At 40.3% G+C, this 19,870-nt stretch overlaps 1 protein-coding gene across 3 annotated transcripts in view; it reads left to right on the forward strand.

The window, feature by feature from the left end:
- The window catches only part of LOC133657080 (kelch domain-containing protein 3-like), a 59,140-nt gene that overhangs the window by 18,512 nt on the left and 20,758 nt on the right, over window positions 1-19,870 (forward strand). The window contains exons 8-9 of one of the 3 annotated variants that reach the window (XM_062058000.1): window positions 598-706; window positions 19,049-19,138. In XM_062058000.1, the coding sequence (XP_061913984.1) occupies window positions 598-706; window positions 19,049-19,138 (199 nt within the window). Of the gene's footprint in view, window positions 1-597; window positions 717-19,048; window positions 19,139-19,870 lie in introns of all 3 variants that reach the window. The other 2 variants (XM_062058001.1, XM_062058002.1) reach the window with 2 other exon arrangements.

Raw genomic sequence — 19,870 nt, forward strand, 5'->3', positions numbered from 1 at the left:
TTTTGAGCGTTTAATTGACCCCACAAATGTGATGCTCCAGAAACTCAATCTGCTCAAAGGAAGGTCAGTTTTGTAGCTTCTGTAACGAGCTAAACTGTTTTCAGATGTGTGAACATGATTGCACAAGGGTTTTCTAATCATCAATTAGCCTTCTGAGCCAATGAGCAAACACATTGTACCATTAGAACACTGGAGTGATAGTTGCTGGAAAAAGGACTCTATACACCTATGTAGATATTGCACCAAAAACCAGACATTTGCAGCTAGAATAGTCATTTACCACATTAACAATGTATAGAGTGTATTTCTTTAAAGTTAAGACTAGTTTAAAGTTATCTTCATTGAAAAGTACAGTGTTTTTCCTTCAAAAATAAGGACATTTCAATGTGACCCCAAACTTTTGAACGGTAGTGTATATATATATATATATATATATGTATATATATATATATATATACATATATATATGTGTGTGTGTGTATGTATTAATAAATATATATATGTATGTACAGTATGTATGTATGTATATATGGATATTTTACCTTCCAAAATTATTTCAGGTAGTAATAACATTTGTCATGTATTCATACTGTACAGAAGCCTTTTCTTGGAAGAAAGTGGAACCCAACGGGAAAGGCCCATGTCCTCGAAGAAGACAATGCTGCTGCATGGTTGGAGATCGAATCATCCTCTTTGGAGGAACCAGGTGACGCAAAGTACCTAATCTCAATAGTTAATTATTTGGATAATGACAAAGTTATGGTATTCATTTATTTCGAACACACATGCAGTTACAATGTAGTAGATCCCATTTTCAGTTTCTCATTACCGCTTGTCTGAAAATAAGTAGAAAGAAGCAGATCTTATTTAAATCCTACCCCTTTTCGTTTCAAAGCAATTTCTAGGACGTTTTTTTGTACTCAATCTGCAACACAAACCGTGAATAAATAAATGAGTAAATAAGTTTAAAGAAAAAGATAATCATAAATGAGTAGTTAAGTTGTGATTCACTGCTGCCCACTGCTCCCCTCACCTCCCAGGGGGTGACCAAGGGGATTGGTTTAAATGCAGAGGACAAATTTCACCACACCTAGTGTGTGAGTGACAATCATTGGTACTTTAACTTAACTTAACTTTAACTTAATGAGATAAGATTATCTCATTGTTAAATAAGGTTCTAGATGTCCATCAGGGTTCTTCTTCCTTGTACTTTATGAACACTTTGAGTTTGAACAGTTTTTTAAACTACGTTATATAACAGGGATCCCAGACATCCTTTATTTAGCGAAACTCCGCTATTCTCTTTGCCAAAGTGGTATTTTAAAAAAAATAATTGAACGCCTAACTTGGCCGCTCTCCGGTGCACCGTGGTTAGCTGGCTGCTTATATATGGAAGTAATATTGTAGCAAAATTATTTGCAAACCTGTATCTCAATCCAATTTGCATGCATGTGTGCTAATTTGTGTGTCTGTATATAAATCCGAGTGTGTGTATTCAGATCTGTGTATGTGTGTTTTAGATCCGCGCAAGTGTGTTTTAAGTTATATGTCTGTCCCTAATCAGAAATAACCCTCGATAAGCTGTTTACATACACGTGACTTTTGCGACACTTCTGCCATGTAAAACCCCCGTTTCCATATGAGTTGGGAAATTGTGTTAGATGTAAATATAAACGGAATACAATGATTTGCAAATCCTTTTCAACCCATATTCAATTGAATGCACTACAAAGACAAGATATTTGATATTCAAACTCATAAACTTTTTTTTTTTTTTGCAAATAATAATTAACTTAGAATTTCTTGGCTGCAATGCGTGCCAAAGTAGTTGGGAAAGGGCATGTTCACCACTGTGTTATATGGCCTTTCCTTTTAACAACACTCAGTAAACATTTGGGAACTGAGGAGACACCTTTTTTAAGTTTCTCAGGTGGAATTCTTTCCCATTCTTGCTTGATGTACAGCTTAAAGGCCTACTGAAATGAATTTTTTTTTATTTCAACGGGGATAGCAGATCCATTCTATGTGTCATACTTGATCATTTCGCGATATTGCCATATTTTTGCTGAAAGAATTTAGTAGAGAACATCGACGATAAAGTTCGCAACTTTTGGTCGCTGATAAAAAAAGCCTTGCCTGTACCGGAAGTAGCGTGACGTCACAGGTTGAAAGGCTCCTCACATTTCCCCATTGTTTACACCAGCAGCGAGAGCGATTCGGACCGAGAAAGCGACGATTACCCCATTAATTTGAGCCAGGATGAAAGATTCGTGGATGAGGATTGTGAGAGTGAAGGACTAGAGTGCAGTGCAGGACGCATCTTTTTTCGCTCTGACCGTAACTTTGGTACAAGCTGGCTCATTGGATTCCACACTCTCTCCTTTTTTTATTATGGATCACAGATTTGTATTTTAAACCACCTCGGATACTATATCCTCTTGAAAATGAGAGTCGAGAACGCGAAATGGACATTCACAGTGACTTTTATCTCCACGACAATACATCGACAAAGCACTTTAGCTACGGAGCTAACGTGATAGCATCGGGCTTAACTGCAGACAGAAACAAAAGAAATAAACCCCTGACTGGAAGGATAGACAGAAAATCAACAATACTATTAAACCATGGACCTGTAAATACACGGTTAACGCTTTCCAGCCTGGCGAAGCTTAACAATGCTGTTGCTAATGACGCCATTGAAGCTAACCTAGAAACGGGACCTCACAGAGCTATGTTAAAAACATTAGCTATCCACCTACGACAGCCAGCCCTCATCTGCTCATCAACACCCGTGCTCACCTGCGTTCCAGCGATCAACGGAGCGACGAAGGACTTCACCCGATCATCCGTGCGGTCGGCGGCTAGCGTCGGATAGCGCGTCTGCTATCCAAGTCAAAGTCCTCCTGGTTGTGTTGCTACAGACAGCCGCTAATACACCGATCCCACCTACAACTTTCTTCTTTGCAGTCTTCATTGTTCATTAAACAAATTGCAAAAGATTCACCAACACAGATGTCCAGAATACTGTGGAATTTTGAGATGAAAACAGAGCTTTTTATATTGGATTCAATGGTGTCCGAATACTTCCGTTACAACGATTGACGTCACGCGCATATGTCATCATACATAGACGTTTTCAACCGGAAGTTTAGCGGGAAATTTAAGATTGCACTTTATAAGTTAACCCGGCCGTATTGGCATGTGTTGCAATGTTAAGATTTCATCATTGATATATAAACTATCAGACTGCGTGGTCGGTAGTAGTGGGTTTCAGTAGGCCTTTAAGTTGTTCAACAGTCCGGGGGTCTACGTTGTGGTATTTTAGGCTTCATAATACGCCACACATTTTCAATGGGAGACAGGTCTGAACTACGGGCAGGCCAGTCTAGTACCCGCACTCTTTTACTATGAAGCCACGTTGATGTAACACGTGGCTTGGCATTGTCTTGCTGAAATAAGCAGGGGCGTGCGTCCATGCTAACGTTGCTTGCAAGGCAACATATGTTGCTCCAAAACTTGTATGTACCTTTCAGCATTAATGGCGCCTTCACAGATGTGTAAGTTACCCATGTCTTGGGCACTAATACACCCCCATACCGTCACAGATGCTGGCTTTTCAACTTTGCGCCTATAACAATCCGGATGGTTCTTTTTCTCTTTGGTCCGGAGGACACAACGTCCACAGTTTCCAAAAACAATTTGAAATGTGGACTCGTCAGACCACAGAACACTTTTCCACTTTGTATCAGTCCATCTTAGATGAGCTCAGGCCCAGCGAAGCCGACGACGTTTCTGGGTGATGTTGATAAACGGTTATCGCCTTGCATAGGTGAGTTTTAACTTGCACTTACAGATGTAGCGACCAACTGTAGTTACTGGCAGTGGTTTTCTGAAGTGTTCCTGAGCCCATGTGGTGATATCCTTTACACACTGATGTCGCTTGTTGATGCAGTACAGCCTGAGGGATCGAGGGTCACGGGCTTAGCTGCTTGTGTGCAGTGATTTCTCCAGATTCTCTGAACCCTTTGATGATATTACGGACCGTAGATGGTGAAATCTCTAAATTACTTGCAATAGTTGGGTGAGAAAGGTTTTTCTTAAACTGTTCAACAATTTCCTCACGCATTTGTTGACAAAGTGGTGACCCTCGCCCCATCCTTGTTTGTGAATGACTGAGCATTTCATGGAATGTACTTTTATACCCAATCATGGCACCCACCTGTTCCCAATTTGCCTGTTCACCTGTTGGATGTTCCAAATAAGTGTTTGATGAGCTTTCCTCAACTTTATCAGTATTTATTGTCACCTTTCCCAACTACTTTGTCACGTGTTGCTGGCATCAAATTCTAAAGTTAATGATTATTTGCAAAAAAAAAAATGTATCAGTTTGAACATCAAATATGTTGTCTTTGTAGCATATTCAACTGAATATGGGTTAAAAATGATTTGCAAATCATTGTATTCCGTTTATATTTACATATAACACAATTTCCCAACTCATATGGAAACGGGGTTTGTATGACATACATTTGTCAAACTAATGGATATGTCATGATACAGCATGTACCGTAATTTCCGGACTATAAGCCGCACCTGACTATAAGCCGCACCAGCTAAATCTAGGGGAAAATACAGATTGCTCCATATATAAGCCGCACCCGACTATAAGCCGCAGGGTTTTGATGTGTAATTACCGTAGTATATAGGGGTTCCTGCTACCACGGAGGGGATTGTCGGGACAGAGATGACTGTTTGGGAACGCAAAGCGTCCCATTTATTAACAATAAATCTTTCAATCATTCAATCAAACTTTCACATCTTTGACATGGCGAACAGCATTCGTGCAGAGTACAAATAATACAACGGTGCAAAGCAATACAAAGTGCTCGCCTGTACGTTATCAAAATAACCTGCCTACCGGTATATGAAAAGTCAGTCTTTAATCATTGTGTCATCGTCTTCCTCCTGCGTACTAAAACCACCGAAATCCTCTTCGTCGGTGTCGGAGAAGAACAGGCCGTAAATAAGCCTCACCCTTGTATAAGCCGCAGGGACCAGAACGAGGGGAAAAAGTAGCGGCTTATAGTCCGGAAATTACGGTACATACATTAGTTCATGTACATTTACATAAGTTAAAAAAATATTTCTCTGTATCAAAATGTTAAATTCTATGTAAAATATTTCTCTGTATCAAAATGTTAAATTCTAAAGTTAATGATTATTTGCAAAAAAAAAATGTTTATCAGTTTGAACATCAAATATGTTGTCTTTGTAGCATATTCAAGTGAATATGGGTTGAAAATGATTTGCAAATCATTGTATTCCGTTTATATTTACATCTAACACAATTTCCCAACTCATATGGAAACAGGGTTTGTAGTACCACTGTTAGTATAAGACAAGACGAGACAAAACACACTTACACACACACAGACACACTCACACACACACAGGCCCAAACACTCTCTGACCATACACCTCTCTCCCATCGCTCTGTGCTGAGGGCATCATTCTCTTTCCTCCTCGTACTTCTTCAGTACTTCTTTTTTAAACTGTGTTTTGAATTGAATCATGTTGGAACACGTTTTTAACTCGTCCTCTAAGCTGTTCCACAGACCGACTCCACGCACTGAAATGCACATTGATTTTAAAGTTGTTCTAAATTTAGGCAAATATAATTTGTTGTTTCCTCTTAGACTGTAACTATGGTGAGCATCTCTATCCTGGAATAGGTTCTGTATATTGGATGGTAGAGAGTTTTGGGATGCCCTAAACATAATGTTTTAACTTGCACTTACAGATGTAGCGACCAACTGTAGTTACTGACAGTGGGTTTCTGAAGTGTTCCTGAGCCCATGTGGTGATATCCTTTACACACTGATGTCGCTTGTTGATGCAGTACAGCCTGAGGGATCGAAGGTCACGGGCATAGCTGCTTACGTGCAGTGATTTTTCCAGATTCTCCGAACCCTTTGATGATATTACGGACCGTAGATGGGGAAATCCCTAAAGTCCTTGCAATAGTTGGTTGAGAAAGGTTTTTGCAAACGCATTTGTTGACAAAGTGGTGACCCTCGCCCCATCCTTGTTTGTGAATGACTGAGCATTTCATGGAATCTACTTTTATACCCAATCATGGCACCCACCTGTTCCCAATTTGCCTGTTCACCTGTGGGATGTTCCAAATAAGTGTCACCCAATCACCCAAAAACACTAAGTTCTTCACCATGAAAAACAAAAAATCTGTTTTACAGAATATCCCTGGTGTAGCAACTGGTCATTGTTCCCCACCCGTAAACTGGTGGTCTGGCTCCTGTAGAGGGTAGTCTGATGATTTCATTGGTGGTCATAAGGCAGTACTGATAACTGGTACCTGTTAAGGTGCCACTGTGCTTGGGATAGACCAGTAGCCAGTGGAGTAATGAGGTAGCTAACGGCATTAAAATGTCCCAGCATAGCCTGGACCTGGGCTATTGTTATCAACAAGGCTGAGTTATCAGCCGAAACCCCACTGGGAAACCTGATAGGGAAGATCGGAAGACTGTGGATAAGAGTTCTCTCAGCCCCATGTCTACATGCCTATGTGTCCATCAGACCTGATTTCACATAACCATGTGCATCTATTTCTTTGTAATCTGTATCGCAAGGTAATTATAGTACAAATTGTATTTAAATGGTTAACATACATTTCGACATTTTTTAAATCATTCAAGAAGTGGCATATTTTTTGGATTAGTTAATAATAATGTTGTATCATATTGTTTGAAAGGCATGTTTATTTATACAGCACAATTCGTATACAAGGCAATTTAAATTGCTCTACAAAGGTATACAGTTACAAGAAAACAAACACAATTATCATAAAAATAATCATGAATTAACCATCAATTGAAAATAAAAATGTGTTTTCGTATGCACAGCGAAATACAAGTGAAAAGTTGAGGACTGTCTTACATCTTCTGGAGGATTTCAACAGCATAAAACTGAAACATAGCTTCACCATGCTTAGTCATGACTATGGGCACTAGCAGTAGACCACTTCTTAAGGTTCTCAGAGCCCAAGTTGCCTCGAACATTTAAGAGATTTACTTTGACGCTAGACCATAAAAAGACTTGTACACAAGCAGAGCTGTTTCAATGTCTATTCTCTGACGACTAGAAGAGCCAGTGCAGTGACCCAAGCAGTGGAATAATAGGGTTGTGTTTCCTGAATCTATTCATGACTCGAGCAGCAGTATTTTCTATGTATTGCAGCTGCTTTACAGCTTATTTAGGTAGCCCAGGAGCAAAGGCATGGATTAGTCTTTCAGTCTGGTTTAGACACAATTTCTTTGATTTTGGCAATGTTTTGAGGTGGTAAAAATCTGCTGATGTTAGATTTATTATGGGTTGTTAATTTCGAGTCGATTATTACCTCTCAATTTCAAACCTAATTCAATTCAAATCTGACATTTTCTAGCATCCAACATCAAACAACTTTTCCCTCAACCACGAGTCCATGACCATCATCGCTCACCTGCGGCGGGAAGCATACGAGACTCCGTGAACCTTGCGCCCAAGTACAGATTTTGTGTTGATTTATTGTGAATACAAAAGTAAACATTGACATACGCAAAAGGGAGTAACATATGATAAAACAAGGCGGCAGCTAAAGAAGAACTTCCCCATGTATCCCCTTTTTTATCACACAGTAAAAAAACGGCCAGATGAACAGCTGATTTTACTAATCCCGGTGCTGACGTCAAAACCTTGTGACTCGCGTCCCATATGGGACCAGAACAAATATACTAGGGTACTAAGCCTATAGTTGCCATAAACAGTTAGCTTCTACAGCAGGGGTGCCCAAAGTGCGGCACAGGGGCCTTCTGGGAAGATTTGTTCAATGTTGGATGTTAGAAACTGTCCGATTTGTTACAACAGTCAGACATTCAATCATTGTTGCAGCGTGATGATTTATGAGCACGTCATGCAATGCGCGTTTGCAAGACGAGAGGGTGTAGCGCACCGCCGCACTCGCGGGGTGTGGCCGCGGTGTAGAGAGCAGATGGATAAGAAGCTGAAGAGAGCAAGGCAGAGGCGGGTGGGTGTGTTCAGGAGTTAAAATGCATGCCTGTTTGCAGATCTGGTGGTCATTCTCCGGGTGGGGTTGTCACTGATGTCATATTGATACTCTTTTTTTCCTAATGTTTTCGCGACCGTAAATGTTTTATTTTTATCAACATGTGATAGCAGGGACCCTGCAATTCAAAACTAGGCTGCTACATTACTAATGATTAATGTAACTATAGCCGAAAAAATAGTGCAATAGCAATAGGAGAGACTATTCATCCCTGAACACCATGGAGTTCATGTAGGCTTTATGATGCAGTTACATTATTATATCAACTATCAGAGACAGCTTCAGGAAACTCTTCATTTAACATAATGTCCTTTTTTGCTGCTTCAACACAGCTCAATCAACACAGAAAAAGGTAAAGGGAAATAACTTAGTTGTTAACTGTAGGTCAATAATGCTTGTCTTTCTCACAGACAGACACACACGCATGCACTCACACACACACACTGCACAGTGAGCTAACGTTACGCTAAAAGCTAATTAGCCTTCACCTCAAGGACTGCGAGCCAGCTGAGCTGCCGCTTATGTTTCTAGAACGTCAACGGGCTCATGCTGATGTTACTAGTAGTTGACTTGGAAGTGTGTATTATAATTGGGGGAGAGTCCGCTGCCTTATGCTCACCTGCTAAACACCTATCTGCTCACCCCACCGTCTCTCCTCTCTGCCTGTGAGCACTGACACCATGTGCTCTGAATACGCACTGCTGATTGGCTGCTACATGCGCTCTGAATACGCACTGCTGATTGGCTGTTACATGCGCTCTGAATACGCACTGCTGATTGGCTGTTACCGCTCTGCGTGTAACCAATCGGATGGTTCTGTGGGGGGGACAATGCTAGGTGCTGCAGAGACGTACTGACAGAGGCAGAGGCAGTACGAAGCTTAGCAGCTTGTTAAGACTTTAGTTTAGGCGGTGGCTCTTTGTTGTTAAGGCGGCTGCCTTAACAACAAAGCGCTGCGGGAAACCCTTCCATTGTATCGAACGGTTCAATACGAAAATGCGTATTGTTGCACCCCTAATATATATATATATATATATATATATATATATATATATATATATATATCTATATATATATATATATATATATATATATATATATATATATATATATATATATATATATACAGGTAAAAGCCAGTAAATTAGAATATTTTGAAAAACTTGATTTATTTCAGTAATTGCATTCAAAAGGTGCAACTTGTACATTATATGTATTCATTGCACACAGACTGATGCATTCAAATGTTTATTTCATTTAATTTTGATGATTTGAAGTGGCAACAAATGAAAATCCAAAATTCCGTGTGTCACAAAATTAGAATATTACTTAAGGCTAATACAAAAAAGGGATTTTTAGAAATGTTGGCCAACTGAAAAGTATGAAAATGAAAAATATGAGCATGTACAATACTCAATACTTGGTTGGAGCTCCTTTTGCCTCAATTACTGCGTTAATGCTGCGTGGCATGGAGTCGATGAGTTTCTGGCACTGCTCAGGTGTTATGAGAGCCCAGGTTGCTCTGATAGTGGCCTTCAACTCTTCTGCGTTTTTGGGTCTGGCATTCTGCATCTTCCTTTTCACAATACCCCACAGATTTTCTATGGGGCTAAGGTCAGGGGAGTTGGCGGGCCAATTTAGAACAGAAATACCATGGTCCGTAAACCAGGCACGGGTAGATTTTGCGCTGTGTGCAGTAGTCGTGAGTTCAATCCTGGCCTCGGGATCTTTCTGTGTGTAGTTTGCATGTTCTCCCCGTGACTGCGTGGGTTCCCTCCGGGTACTCCGGCTTCCTCCCACCTCCAAAGACATGCACCTGGGGATAGGTTGATTGGCAACACTAAATTGGCCGTAGTGTGTGAATGTGAGTGTGAATGTTGTCTGTCTATCTGTGTTGGCCCTGCGATGAGGTGGCGACTTGTCCAGGGTGTACCCCGCCTTCCGCCCGATTGTAGCTGAGATAGACTCCAGCGCCCCCCGCGACCCCGAAGGGAATAAGCGGTAGAAAATGGATGGATGGATATATATATTGTCATGTCTTTTGATCATGTTCTGTTTGGTTTAAACTCCATAGTTCCTGTTTTTTCACTCCCTTGTTTTGTCAACATGGTGACCCATTAGTTTTCACCTGATTCATTTGGACTCACACACCTGTGTTAAATAATGTCACTATTATTTAAGCCTGTAGTTGCCAGGCCCCTGTTACTCCTATGATTACACATTCCATGCCATAGTGCTCATGCCATTGCTCTGTTGTTTTGACTTTTCACGCCACAGTAAGTTTTTTGTTCATGACCATAGTTCAGGCTATGTGTTTTCTAAGGCTGAAACGACGCGTCGACGTAGTCGACGTCATCGGTTACGTAAATACGTCGACGCCGTTTTTGTGCGTCGACGCGTCGCATATTTACGTCACACTACCGTCATGGCGGACCGCAAAGCAGACGATCAAAGCAGACGATGCGAGCGGTGCGAGCGAGGGGGGAAAAGCATGCCAAAAGTGGTCAAAAGTGTGGGAGTATTTCAATAAACGGCCTAATAATGTTGTTGTATGCACACTGTGTCGAGCGGAAATGGCCTATCATAGCAGCACAACGGCTATGAACGAACATTTGAAAAGAAAACCATCAACTAGTCAATCGTCCGCGCGAGCATACGTTGTCATCATTACACAAAAACATGACTGTGTCATTTGTATCTGCTAGGGGTGTAACGGTACATGTTTTGTATTGAACCGTTTCGGTACGGGGCTTTCGGTTCGGCACGGGGGTGTACCGAACGAGTTTCTAAGCTAAAGCTAACTTTAGCTGCTAAAGTCTTAACAAGCTGCTTCGCTCCTCTGCGTCTGTCTCAGCACGCAGCATTGTCCCACCCACACAACCATCTGATTGGTACACACGCAGCATTGTCCCACCCACACAACCATCTGATTGGTACACACGAAGCATTATCAGCCAATCAGCAGTGTGTATTCAGAGCGCATGTAGTCAGCGCTTCAGCGTGGAGCAGATAGGTGTTCAGCAGGTGAGCATCAGGCAGCGGACTCTCCCCAAATGATAATAAACACCTCCCAGTCAACTACTAGTAACATCACTATGAGCCCGTTGACCTTCTAGAAATATAAACTGCAGCTCAGCTCACTCGCAGTCCTGGCTTGAGGTGAAGGCTAATTACCTCTCGTTCCAGCCACATCGACCCCTTCTGAGCGCCTATTTTCAGCTGCTGGGAATATTGTAAACCAGAAAAGAACCAAACATGTACACATGCTAACCTTTCTTCATTACAACTGTTAGACACTCACTGGAATGAGTAGAATTGGTTATTGTGTACGGTGTTGGACTGGATGTTTATTTTGCACATTTTAAAAGCAATACTTAATGTTTACAGTGCTCCAGAATATTTAGATTGGCACTTTTTTGTATTGGATGTTTATCTTTATTTTTGCACATTTTAGCAAATAAGCAATACTTTCACTTTTGTTGAAATGTTTACACTGTTGTTACAGAATATTTCGTTTTGCACTTTTTTGTATTGGATGTTTATCTTTATTTTTGCACATTTTAAAGCAAAATAAGCAATACTTTTACTTTTGAAATGCTTATACTATTGCAGAATATTAAGATTTGCACTGGATGTTGACTTTTATATTTGCACATTAAAAAGCAAATAAGCTACTTTTAATTTTGTTAAATGTTAAAAGTTTTAAATGTTTACATTGTTACAGAATATTTAGTCATGTTGTTGTCAATGTTGACTGAGTGGCCATACTTCTTTTTTTTTGTAAATAAAAGCCATGCCTTTTGAAAAAACGGGCCTACATTTATTTTTTCATCTTCATTTTGAATAAAAAAAATAATCGGTAAAAGGAAAAATAATCTATAGATTAATCGGAAAAATAATCTATAGATTAACCGATTAATCGAAAAAATAATCTATAGATTAATCGATAGAAAAATAATCGTTAGCTGCAGCCTTAGTGTTTTCGTTTTTGTTCCTACGCTAAGTTTGTGTCTCCGCCTTGTGCGCGCCTTTTGTTTGTACGTTGTTAGTGTTAAATTAATTCATGTCTTTACCTTCACGCCTTGTCCGGTCCAGTCGATTTGCACCACGGGAAAACATTCCACGCAGCAAGCTGCGAAAGCCTCGCAGTAAGCTGCTCCAAAGTCCACATCATGACATATATATATATACATATATATATCTATATCTATATATATATATATATATATATATATATATATATATATATATATATATATATATATATATATATATATATGTATATATATATGTATATATATCTATACATATAGATATATATATATATATATATATATATATATATATGTATATATATATAGATATATATGTATATATATCTATATATATATATATATATATATATATATATATATATATATATATATATATATATATATATATATATATATATATATATATATATATATATATACAGTGGGGCAAAAAAGTATTTAGTTAGCCACCCATTGACAATCAATGGGTGGCTGACTAAATACTTTTTTGCCCCACTGTATATATATATATATATATATATATATATATATATATATATATATATATATATGTATATATATATATATATATATATATATATATATATATATGTATATGTATATATATATATACATATATATATATCAATGTCTTAATTAGATTATCCAAAAAATAGTGCTCGATACCGTGGTAGAGCGTAACATGTATGTGTGGGAAAAAATCACAAGACTATTTCATCTCTACAGGCCTGTTTCATGAGGGGTTTTCCTCAATCCTCAGGAGATTTTATGTGAAGCACGCCTGCCTGTACCCACCCGCTCTGTGCCCTATATAAACCATGGTATGTGAATGCTTCCATTAAAATCTCCTGAGGATGGAGGAAAACCCCTCATGAAACAGGCCTGTAGAGATGAAATAGTCTTGTGATTTTTTCCCACACATATATATATATATATATATATATATATATATATATATATATATATATATATATATATATATATATATATATATATATATATATATATATATATATATATACATATCTATATATATACATATATAGATATTTCTATATATATATATATATAGATATATATATGTATATATATATAGATATAGATATGTATATATATATGTATACATATATATGTATATAAATGTGTATACATGTGTATATGCATATATATATATGTATATATATATATGTATACATATATATGTATATAAATGTGTATACATGTATATATGTGTGTATATATGTATATGTATTGTTGCGTTTGACCAGATGTTCCTCCAAGTGGGATGTAAAACGCTGGTCAGTCCCAAGTTCCTTAGATGACATATAAGCTGAACTCAAATGTACCACCGAGCACAGGATAGGTATTTTGTAATTTATTGTCAAATATTTGAGAATAGAGACCAGCCTCGAACAACACATACGAATGCGTAGCCCAAGTTGATCTGACAACATCCCGGAATGCACTCTCCTCTTCAATATCTCCCCCCCCCCCCCAACCCCCCGAGAAGGGAAGCAGGGAGGACTCCTCTTCTCTGCCTCCTACTTCAAGGCCGTCCACAGTGCAAGCACTTTGTCATGAGACGATCAAAACAATGAAAAGAGTACAAGATGGAACATTAGCTATTTAAAATATGACTATAGAAATATAGAAAGAAGTAACTCTTAATTATGGATAAATGTGGATATATGCATCCGTCAATTCCCCCTTCAAGATCTTCTAAAAAGATCTTTACCTCTAGTACAACACTTCTAAAGCACGCCCCACATTAAAGTAGGTGCTGGTTTTTTTAAATTTTTGAGCAAGCTAGCAATAAAATAAAAGCATAGCTACATGGGAGATAAATGGAGGGAGTTTATGTCAATGTCGTCATTGTCAGGGAAGGAAACTAGCAAATCTCGAAAGTCTTAAAGTCACCACTTTGCTAGACCCCCTTCAGAGACATAGCGAACCTAGAAACAGGGTGGGGTTGACCTTTGACAGCTCTAACAAAGATGCGGGTGCATGGGCGATAAAGCAACCGCATGAGGCTATAATGGCCAAGAAAACTTTAAAGGAGACTAGGGCAGACTTAATTATGTCAGTCCACCTGCCAAAGGTGGTCTAGAGCCAATCTTTAAATGGGTCAGAGACACCGGAAACTTCAGTAAGTTCCTTAGACAGGGCTTGGAGGCCTTCTAAGGCCTTCTGAACCAAGCCATTTATGTCAGTCAACTTAAAGGGGGCGGGATACGTGTGGGGAAAGAACGTCCAGCGGAACAAGCAACACAGTCACCCAGGTTTTGGCTCTTAGCCATGCTAGTCATCCACCTGAGCCATAGGTTGCCTGCACCTGCTCCTAAGGTCAAAGCTACCAGGCCTTCGGTGGTGATGTCATTAGCACGCACAGATGTGAGAGCCTTTGAAACACCACCGAGGTGGGGTGGTACTTTGGGTGCTACAGAGGGTGTAGAGGTAGTTAACGCCCTCTCAAGGACATTAATTTTAATAATTCCTTTAGAGTCTGTATCAGTCAGGTCAACCCCCAAAACAACATAAAAGGGACGATGGGCACCACTTACCAGAGTATGTTGTCTGCATCCGACACCAATGGTTCAGGGTTGAGTCGTTACAAATATAGAGGTTATTACCACGGTAATTGCTATTGTGTCCCCCGTTATTAATCACACTGCACAGGTCAAAAAAATAAGTCTTGCTATCCCCTTTGACCCAGTCTATTTAAAGTCCGTGGTATGTTCTAAGACATTTGTCAGTCACTGTCGTCAGGAAGGAAGAACTGAGACACAAAGACAGTAGAACAAGCCCAAGCAGCAGTCTGTCAGGGAATACTAGTCGGGTGTAACATCCTGCCTTTCGTCTATCAAAATCAGAGTAATTTAGGTAACAAAACGGGGATAAACATCAAACTTTTCACTTAATGTAACGACACAGATAGTTATGCTGCAAACAAGCACGAGAAATTGGATAACTTCGAGTATAAAGGCTGGTCTCAAATAAGGATATACAATATAGAAGTTGAAAAGAGTAATATAGGTAGAAAATCTCTCTCTCAGCGTCGTCTTCTGGGCTGTAGGATTATGTGTGTGTAATTAAAGCCTCGCTCTTCTATGACCTAGAGGGGGAGAGGTTACTAGCACAATCACCCCTTATGTGTGTTACCTCGTTAACACACACACTAAAAATGAGTCGTTTTCTGCTCCCGTTCTTCTTCAGATGCCTCAGGCTCAAAAGGCGCTGCTGGGGGGTCGAGTGGGGCAGATGTAGTGGCGATGTCAGCAATGACATCCGCTGGTAATCTGTCAGGTTCTTCAGCAGGAGTGTAGAGGGAGAGGTGGTACCAGGTGTCCCTTTAACCAACCAATCGAAGGGCGTGGGACGTCCGTTCCACGACCTTGAAGGGACCAGTCCACCCGGGCTCCGTCCACTTGCGTTTGATGACCTAGATCTTGACCCTCTCAGCGGGCGGAAGGGAATCTGGAGTGGCGGGCTGTCATCCTCGTATCTGTACAGAAGAACTGGCACACAAATTCTGCATTTTTTTGTGTAAAATACCATTTTGGTTTTACGCTGAGTCCTCCTTCCATGGGGGGCTGCTGGTCCTGTGAATGGCTGACCTGTATGCAGCTCGTAGGGTGAAAAACTCAAAGGGCGGTAAAACAGTTTTATTCACGGACCTTCGAATGATCATTAACGCTAATTGCAACATGTCAATCCAATTAAATTTGGTCTGTGCACAGATTTTAGCCAATTAGTTTTTAATGTTCTGGTCCATCCTTTCAACCTTACCTTGGGACTCAGGATGGTACCCCAAACCTGTGTTCTAGTCTGAAAGCCTTTTCGACCAAGGCTAAGTGAGTTTTTTTTTTTTTTAATGGTTGCCGTTGTCTGACCTAATCTTTTTGGGGAAACCATGTTGGGGCACTAGGTCATTCACAAGTCATTTAATTACTGATATTGCATCCTCTTTTGAGGTTGTTGTTGCTTCCGGCCAACCACTGTGATTGTCAACACAAGTCAGTACGTACCTTTTCCCTTGTACCGTATTGATCATATCAGTGAAATCAAAGACTATACATGGTTCACCCTCACCTCCTCCATATTCTAAATTTGATTTACTAAACTATTATCGATGTGTAAAATCGTTATTTTCAAATTAAAATTAGTTATAACTTCTTACCCACGGGAAAAACGTTAAAACTATGGAATGTGTCAGAGTGGGATTTATTGTCGATTTTGTTCCAAGGAGTCTGTATCCACCCTCACTCACCCCCTTCTGTTTCTGAAAAAAAGGACTGTGTTAGTAATACTATCACTTTCAGAAACATCTAAGAAAAAGGTCAACTAATAGCCAAGTAGCGGAGGACAAGTCATGTTTGAGGTCAATGATAGTCTCTTTAGCCTCTGTGGTCCACTGGGGGGTGTTGTTAGGGTAGGGGACCCCTTAGCAATATCACAAATAACTCAAACTCCACTAAATATGCTTATATTTTATATTGTCACAAATACTAGAAAAATACTACCCTTATGGCGGATGCTTTATCAATAGTATTTTGAAATTTTACCACACCTGGTGGCCCCAATAATTGATTAAGTCAAGCTCATGTTGTAGAAAGTCGAATGATGCGGACACGTTTGTTACTGAATACTTTCTATCAGACTTCTGCCATGGCAACTTTGTGTATGTAATGAGCAACTATAATTATTTGATATGCTTAAATGTGTAATGTGTCGTTTTAGCTCAGCTGTTGTGTAGCTGCTAGCTCCTCGTAGCCTACAGGTGTCTAAAGTGCAGCCCATAGTTATGTGTTTAACACAACTATGTGCTAAACCTAAACAATTGAAAATGTGGTATTTGGGTGTCGGTGTAATGTTTGGCAGCTACGCCGTGTCTTATTGCACCTAAGTTATTTGGTTTTGTAGGCGAGACAGAGAGCAAGGGAACAATGTGGGACACTATTGTGTCCATCTTATACCATGCTAGCTGTTGCAAAGATAGGTCAACATGAGCAGCCACACCTTGAGTTCCAACATATATAAATAATCATAACATATGGTGAGTTGGGTGGCAGAACACACGGAAGCATCTCAGCCAGTCAGGGTTTTCACTGTTAGAGCAGTTGGATGTCAGCCATTCCTGTTGTTTCAGGCTGTGGTATGAGCTCATGGAGGAGCCTTGGTAGTGGTGTCGCAGCTTGGTGGTTGAGCCGTCAGGTAACACCAGGAAGGTTCCTTCTGTGCGATATTGAATGTCAGGGTACAGTCTGTAAAGGAGGTCATTACCAATCTGGCAGGGTGTGTGCAGGTCAATCACGAAGGGGTGCTTTAGTGTGTGTCCCGCAATCTGAACCGGAAGTGGTTTGGTGACAGGTAACCTTCTTGTGACCGAAGCGAAGCCTTCAACCTTTAAAGAGGAAGCACACAGTTTCTTTGGTACCTCTGCATTCAGAATCGAATGGGTGGCGCCAGTGTCAATCACGAACTGATAACATTGTCCGTTGACACTCATGTCCAGCAGGGGGCCAGTCTGTATCTCCTGCTGGGGCTCCTGCGGTGGGCGTCCTTTGCCACGCTTTTGTGTTCGTTTGTTGGCACTATGGAACCTTTCCTGTTCGGAAATGTTCGGACAGTCACGACTCCAGTGACCAGGCTGGTCACAGCCGAAACAGTTTCCACCCCGGACTGGCTTTGAAGCACCGTGTTGTCCACCACCCGAGTCCAACCGTCTGGTCGCACGTCTGTTGAGGATTCTTTCCTCCACCTGTTGGAACTCAGAAGCAAGGTCACCCAGTGCTGAATATACCCTAGCTGATTTTTTACTAATTAGTTCTTTTGACCTTTTATCTTCAGCGATCTGTAAATTAAGGAGTCGTTTCCTTGTTGCTCTGTCATTAGCCCTATATTGCATGGGATGAATAAAATGTCCTGCCATATATTGTTTTTGGCACCGTGTATATCAGGGTTAACTTTGTCCAAAGTGTTTGGCCAAAGGTTCCCTCCCGGAGGTACAGGTGGGAAAGCAAGGTCAACAATGGCTTGCATGTATGCATCGGCAAGAGACTTATATTGTAGTATGTCCAAAGTGTTAATGTCATGTGTCAAAAATGTCTGCCGGAGAAAATGGTCAGACGTGTACAAGGGGTTAATTTTCGGAGGCAGGATTCATCTTAGAGGGGCCGTGTTAATACCACCTTCTCTTGTCACTGGAGTAGGGGGTGGTGGCCTAGTCAAAGTCTGGGCGGGTCGTTTGAATTGTCTTGCGCATGCACGGCAGACAAAAAACCAATCAGTCAATTCTGTCATTAATCATCGGTTCTTTTGCTGCATTTCGTTTTCACTTTACCATAAAACTTCCAGTTACTTTTTTTTTAATTGTTTTTATTTTATTTTACCAGACGTTTGAGTTCACGAGTTTTCGAGTATTATAAACTCCCTCTTAACCCTTTCAAGGAACGTTCTCCTTTTTTTTCTTTTTTTTTTTCCTCTACCTGCTAGTTCCATTGTCGACAACCGTCCATTCAATTGATCATTACACAGTAATGATTAATCACATTTTCCCCATCCGCCATCACATTCTTGTCTGTCACACTCCTTGGCCATTGTGTCCATTTTTTTTTCAGGGGCCTCGAACCCCTGAGGGCCTTTAACCCCCAAACCATACGGCGGCCTTTAACCCCGTACTTTTATCATACAATACGCAGCTAGAGCCTCTAACTCTAACCCGTGCAATTTATCGTACAATACGCAGCTAGAGCCTCTAACTCTAACCCGTGCAATTTATCGTACAATACGCAGCTAGAGCCTCTAACTCTAACCCGTGCAATTTATCGTACAATACGCAGCTAGAGCCTCTAACTCTAACCCGTTACTCTTTTAGGCGGCGACCAACTACCCAGGGTGAGCCACACCCGACTATTTGCTTACTCGTCAGTGAAGCAGCCCGTCACGGTAATCTTGACACAATGACGTGAGTGGTATTCACAACTTTTATGCAATGGTGGCTACGGCAAAATGCAACCAATCTATCAAAATGCAATCAATCAATCAAAATGCAATCAATCTATCAAAATCACCACTCTGTGTCTGGGGTACAATTCTGTGTTTGACTTACAGACCTCAGGACAGACTCCTAATGCAGATTTTATCTAAAAAGAAAGGTTCTGCTTACCTTGAATTATGTTTTGGCCATGTGAGTCTGTCCAGAAGATTGCAAGAGAAGGTCCAATTGTCAGCGTGTCATCTCGGACTAAGTCCCCAAATTGTTGCGTTTGACCAGATGTTCCTCCAAGTGGGATGTAAAACGCTGGTCAGTCCCAAGTTCCTTAGATGACATATAAACTGAACTCAAATGTACCACCAAGCACAGGATAGGTATTTTGTAATTTATTGTCAAATATTTGAGAATAGAGACCAGCCTCGAACAACACATACGAATGCGTAGCCCAAGTTGATCTGACAACATCCCGGAATGCACTCTCCTCTTCAATATCCTTCATCAGAGACGGCAAATTCTCCATAGATATGAATGTTAGTGAGAATGATTGTCTGTCTGCGCCCTACAATTGGCCAAGCTAATTTGAGTTAAATTGTTTATGAGCTAGTCCATTGTGCGTTAGCATTAAGCTTACGGCATTAGGGCTCAAACTTCATTCTGCATAATTGTATTGCTTTTTTCAGTTTATTCCTAATTATATTATTA

This window comes from Entelurus aequoreus, linkage group LG09 (genome assembly GCF_033978785.1).
Source record: "Entelurus aequoreus isolate RoL-2023_Sb linkage group LG09, RoL_Eaeq_v1.1, whole genome shotgun sequence".
In the NCBI taxonomy this organism is placed as follows: Eukaryota; Metazoa; Chordata; class Actinopteri; order Syngnathiformes; family Syngnathidae; genus Entelurus; species Entelurus aequoreus.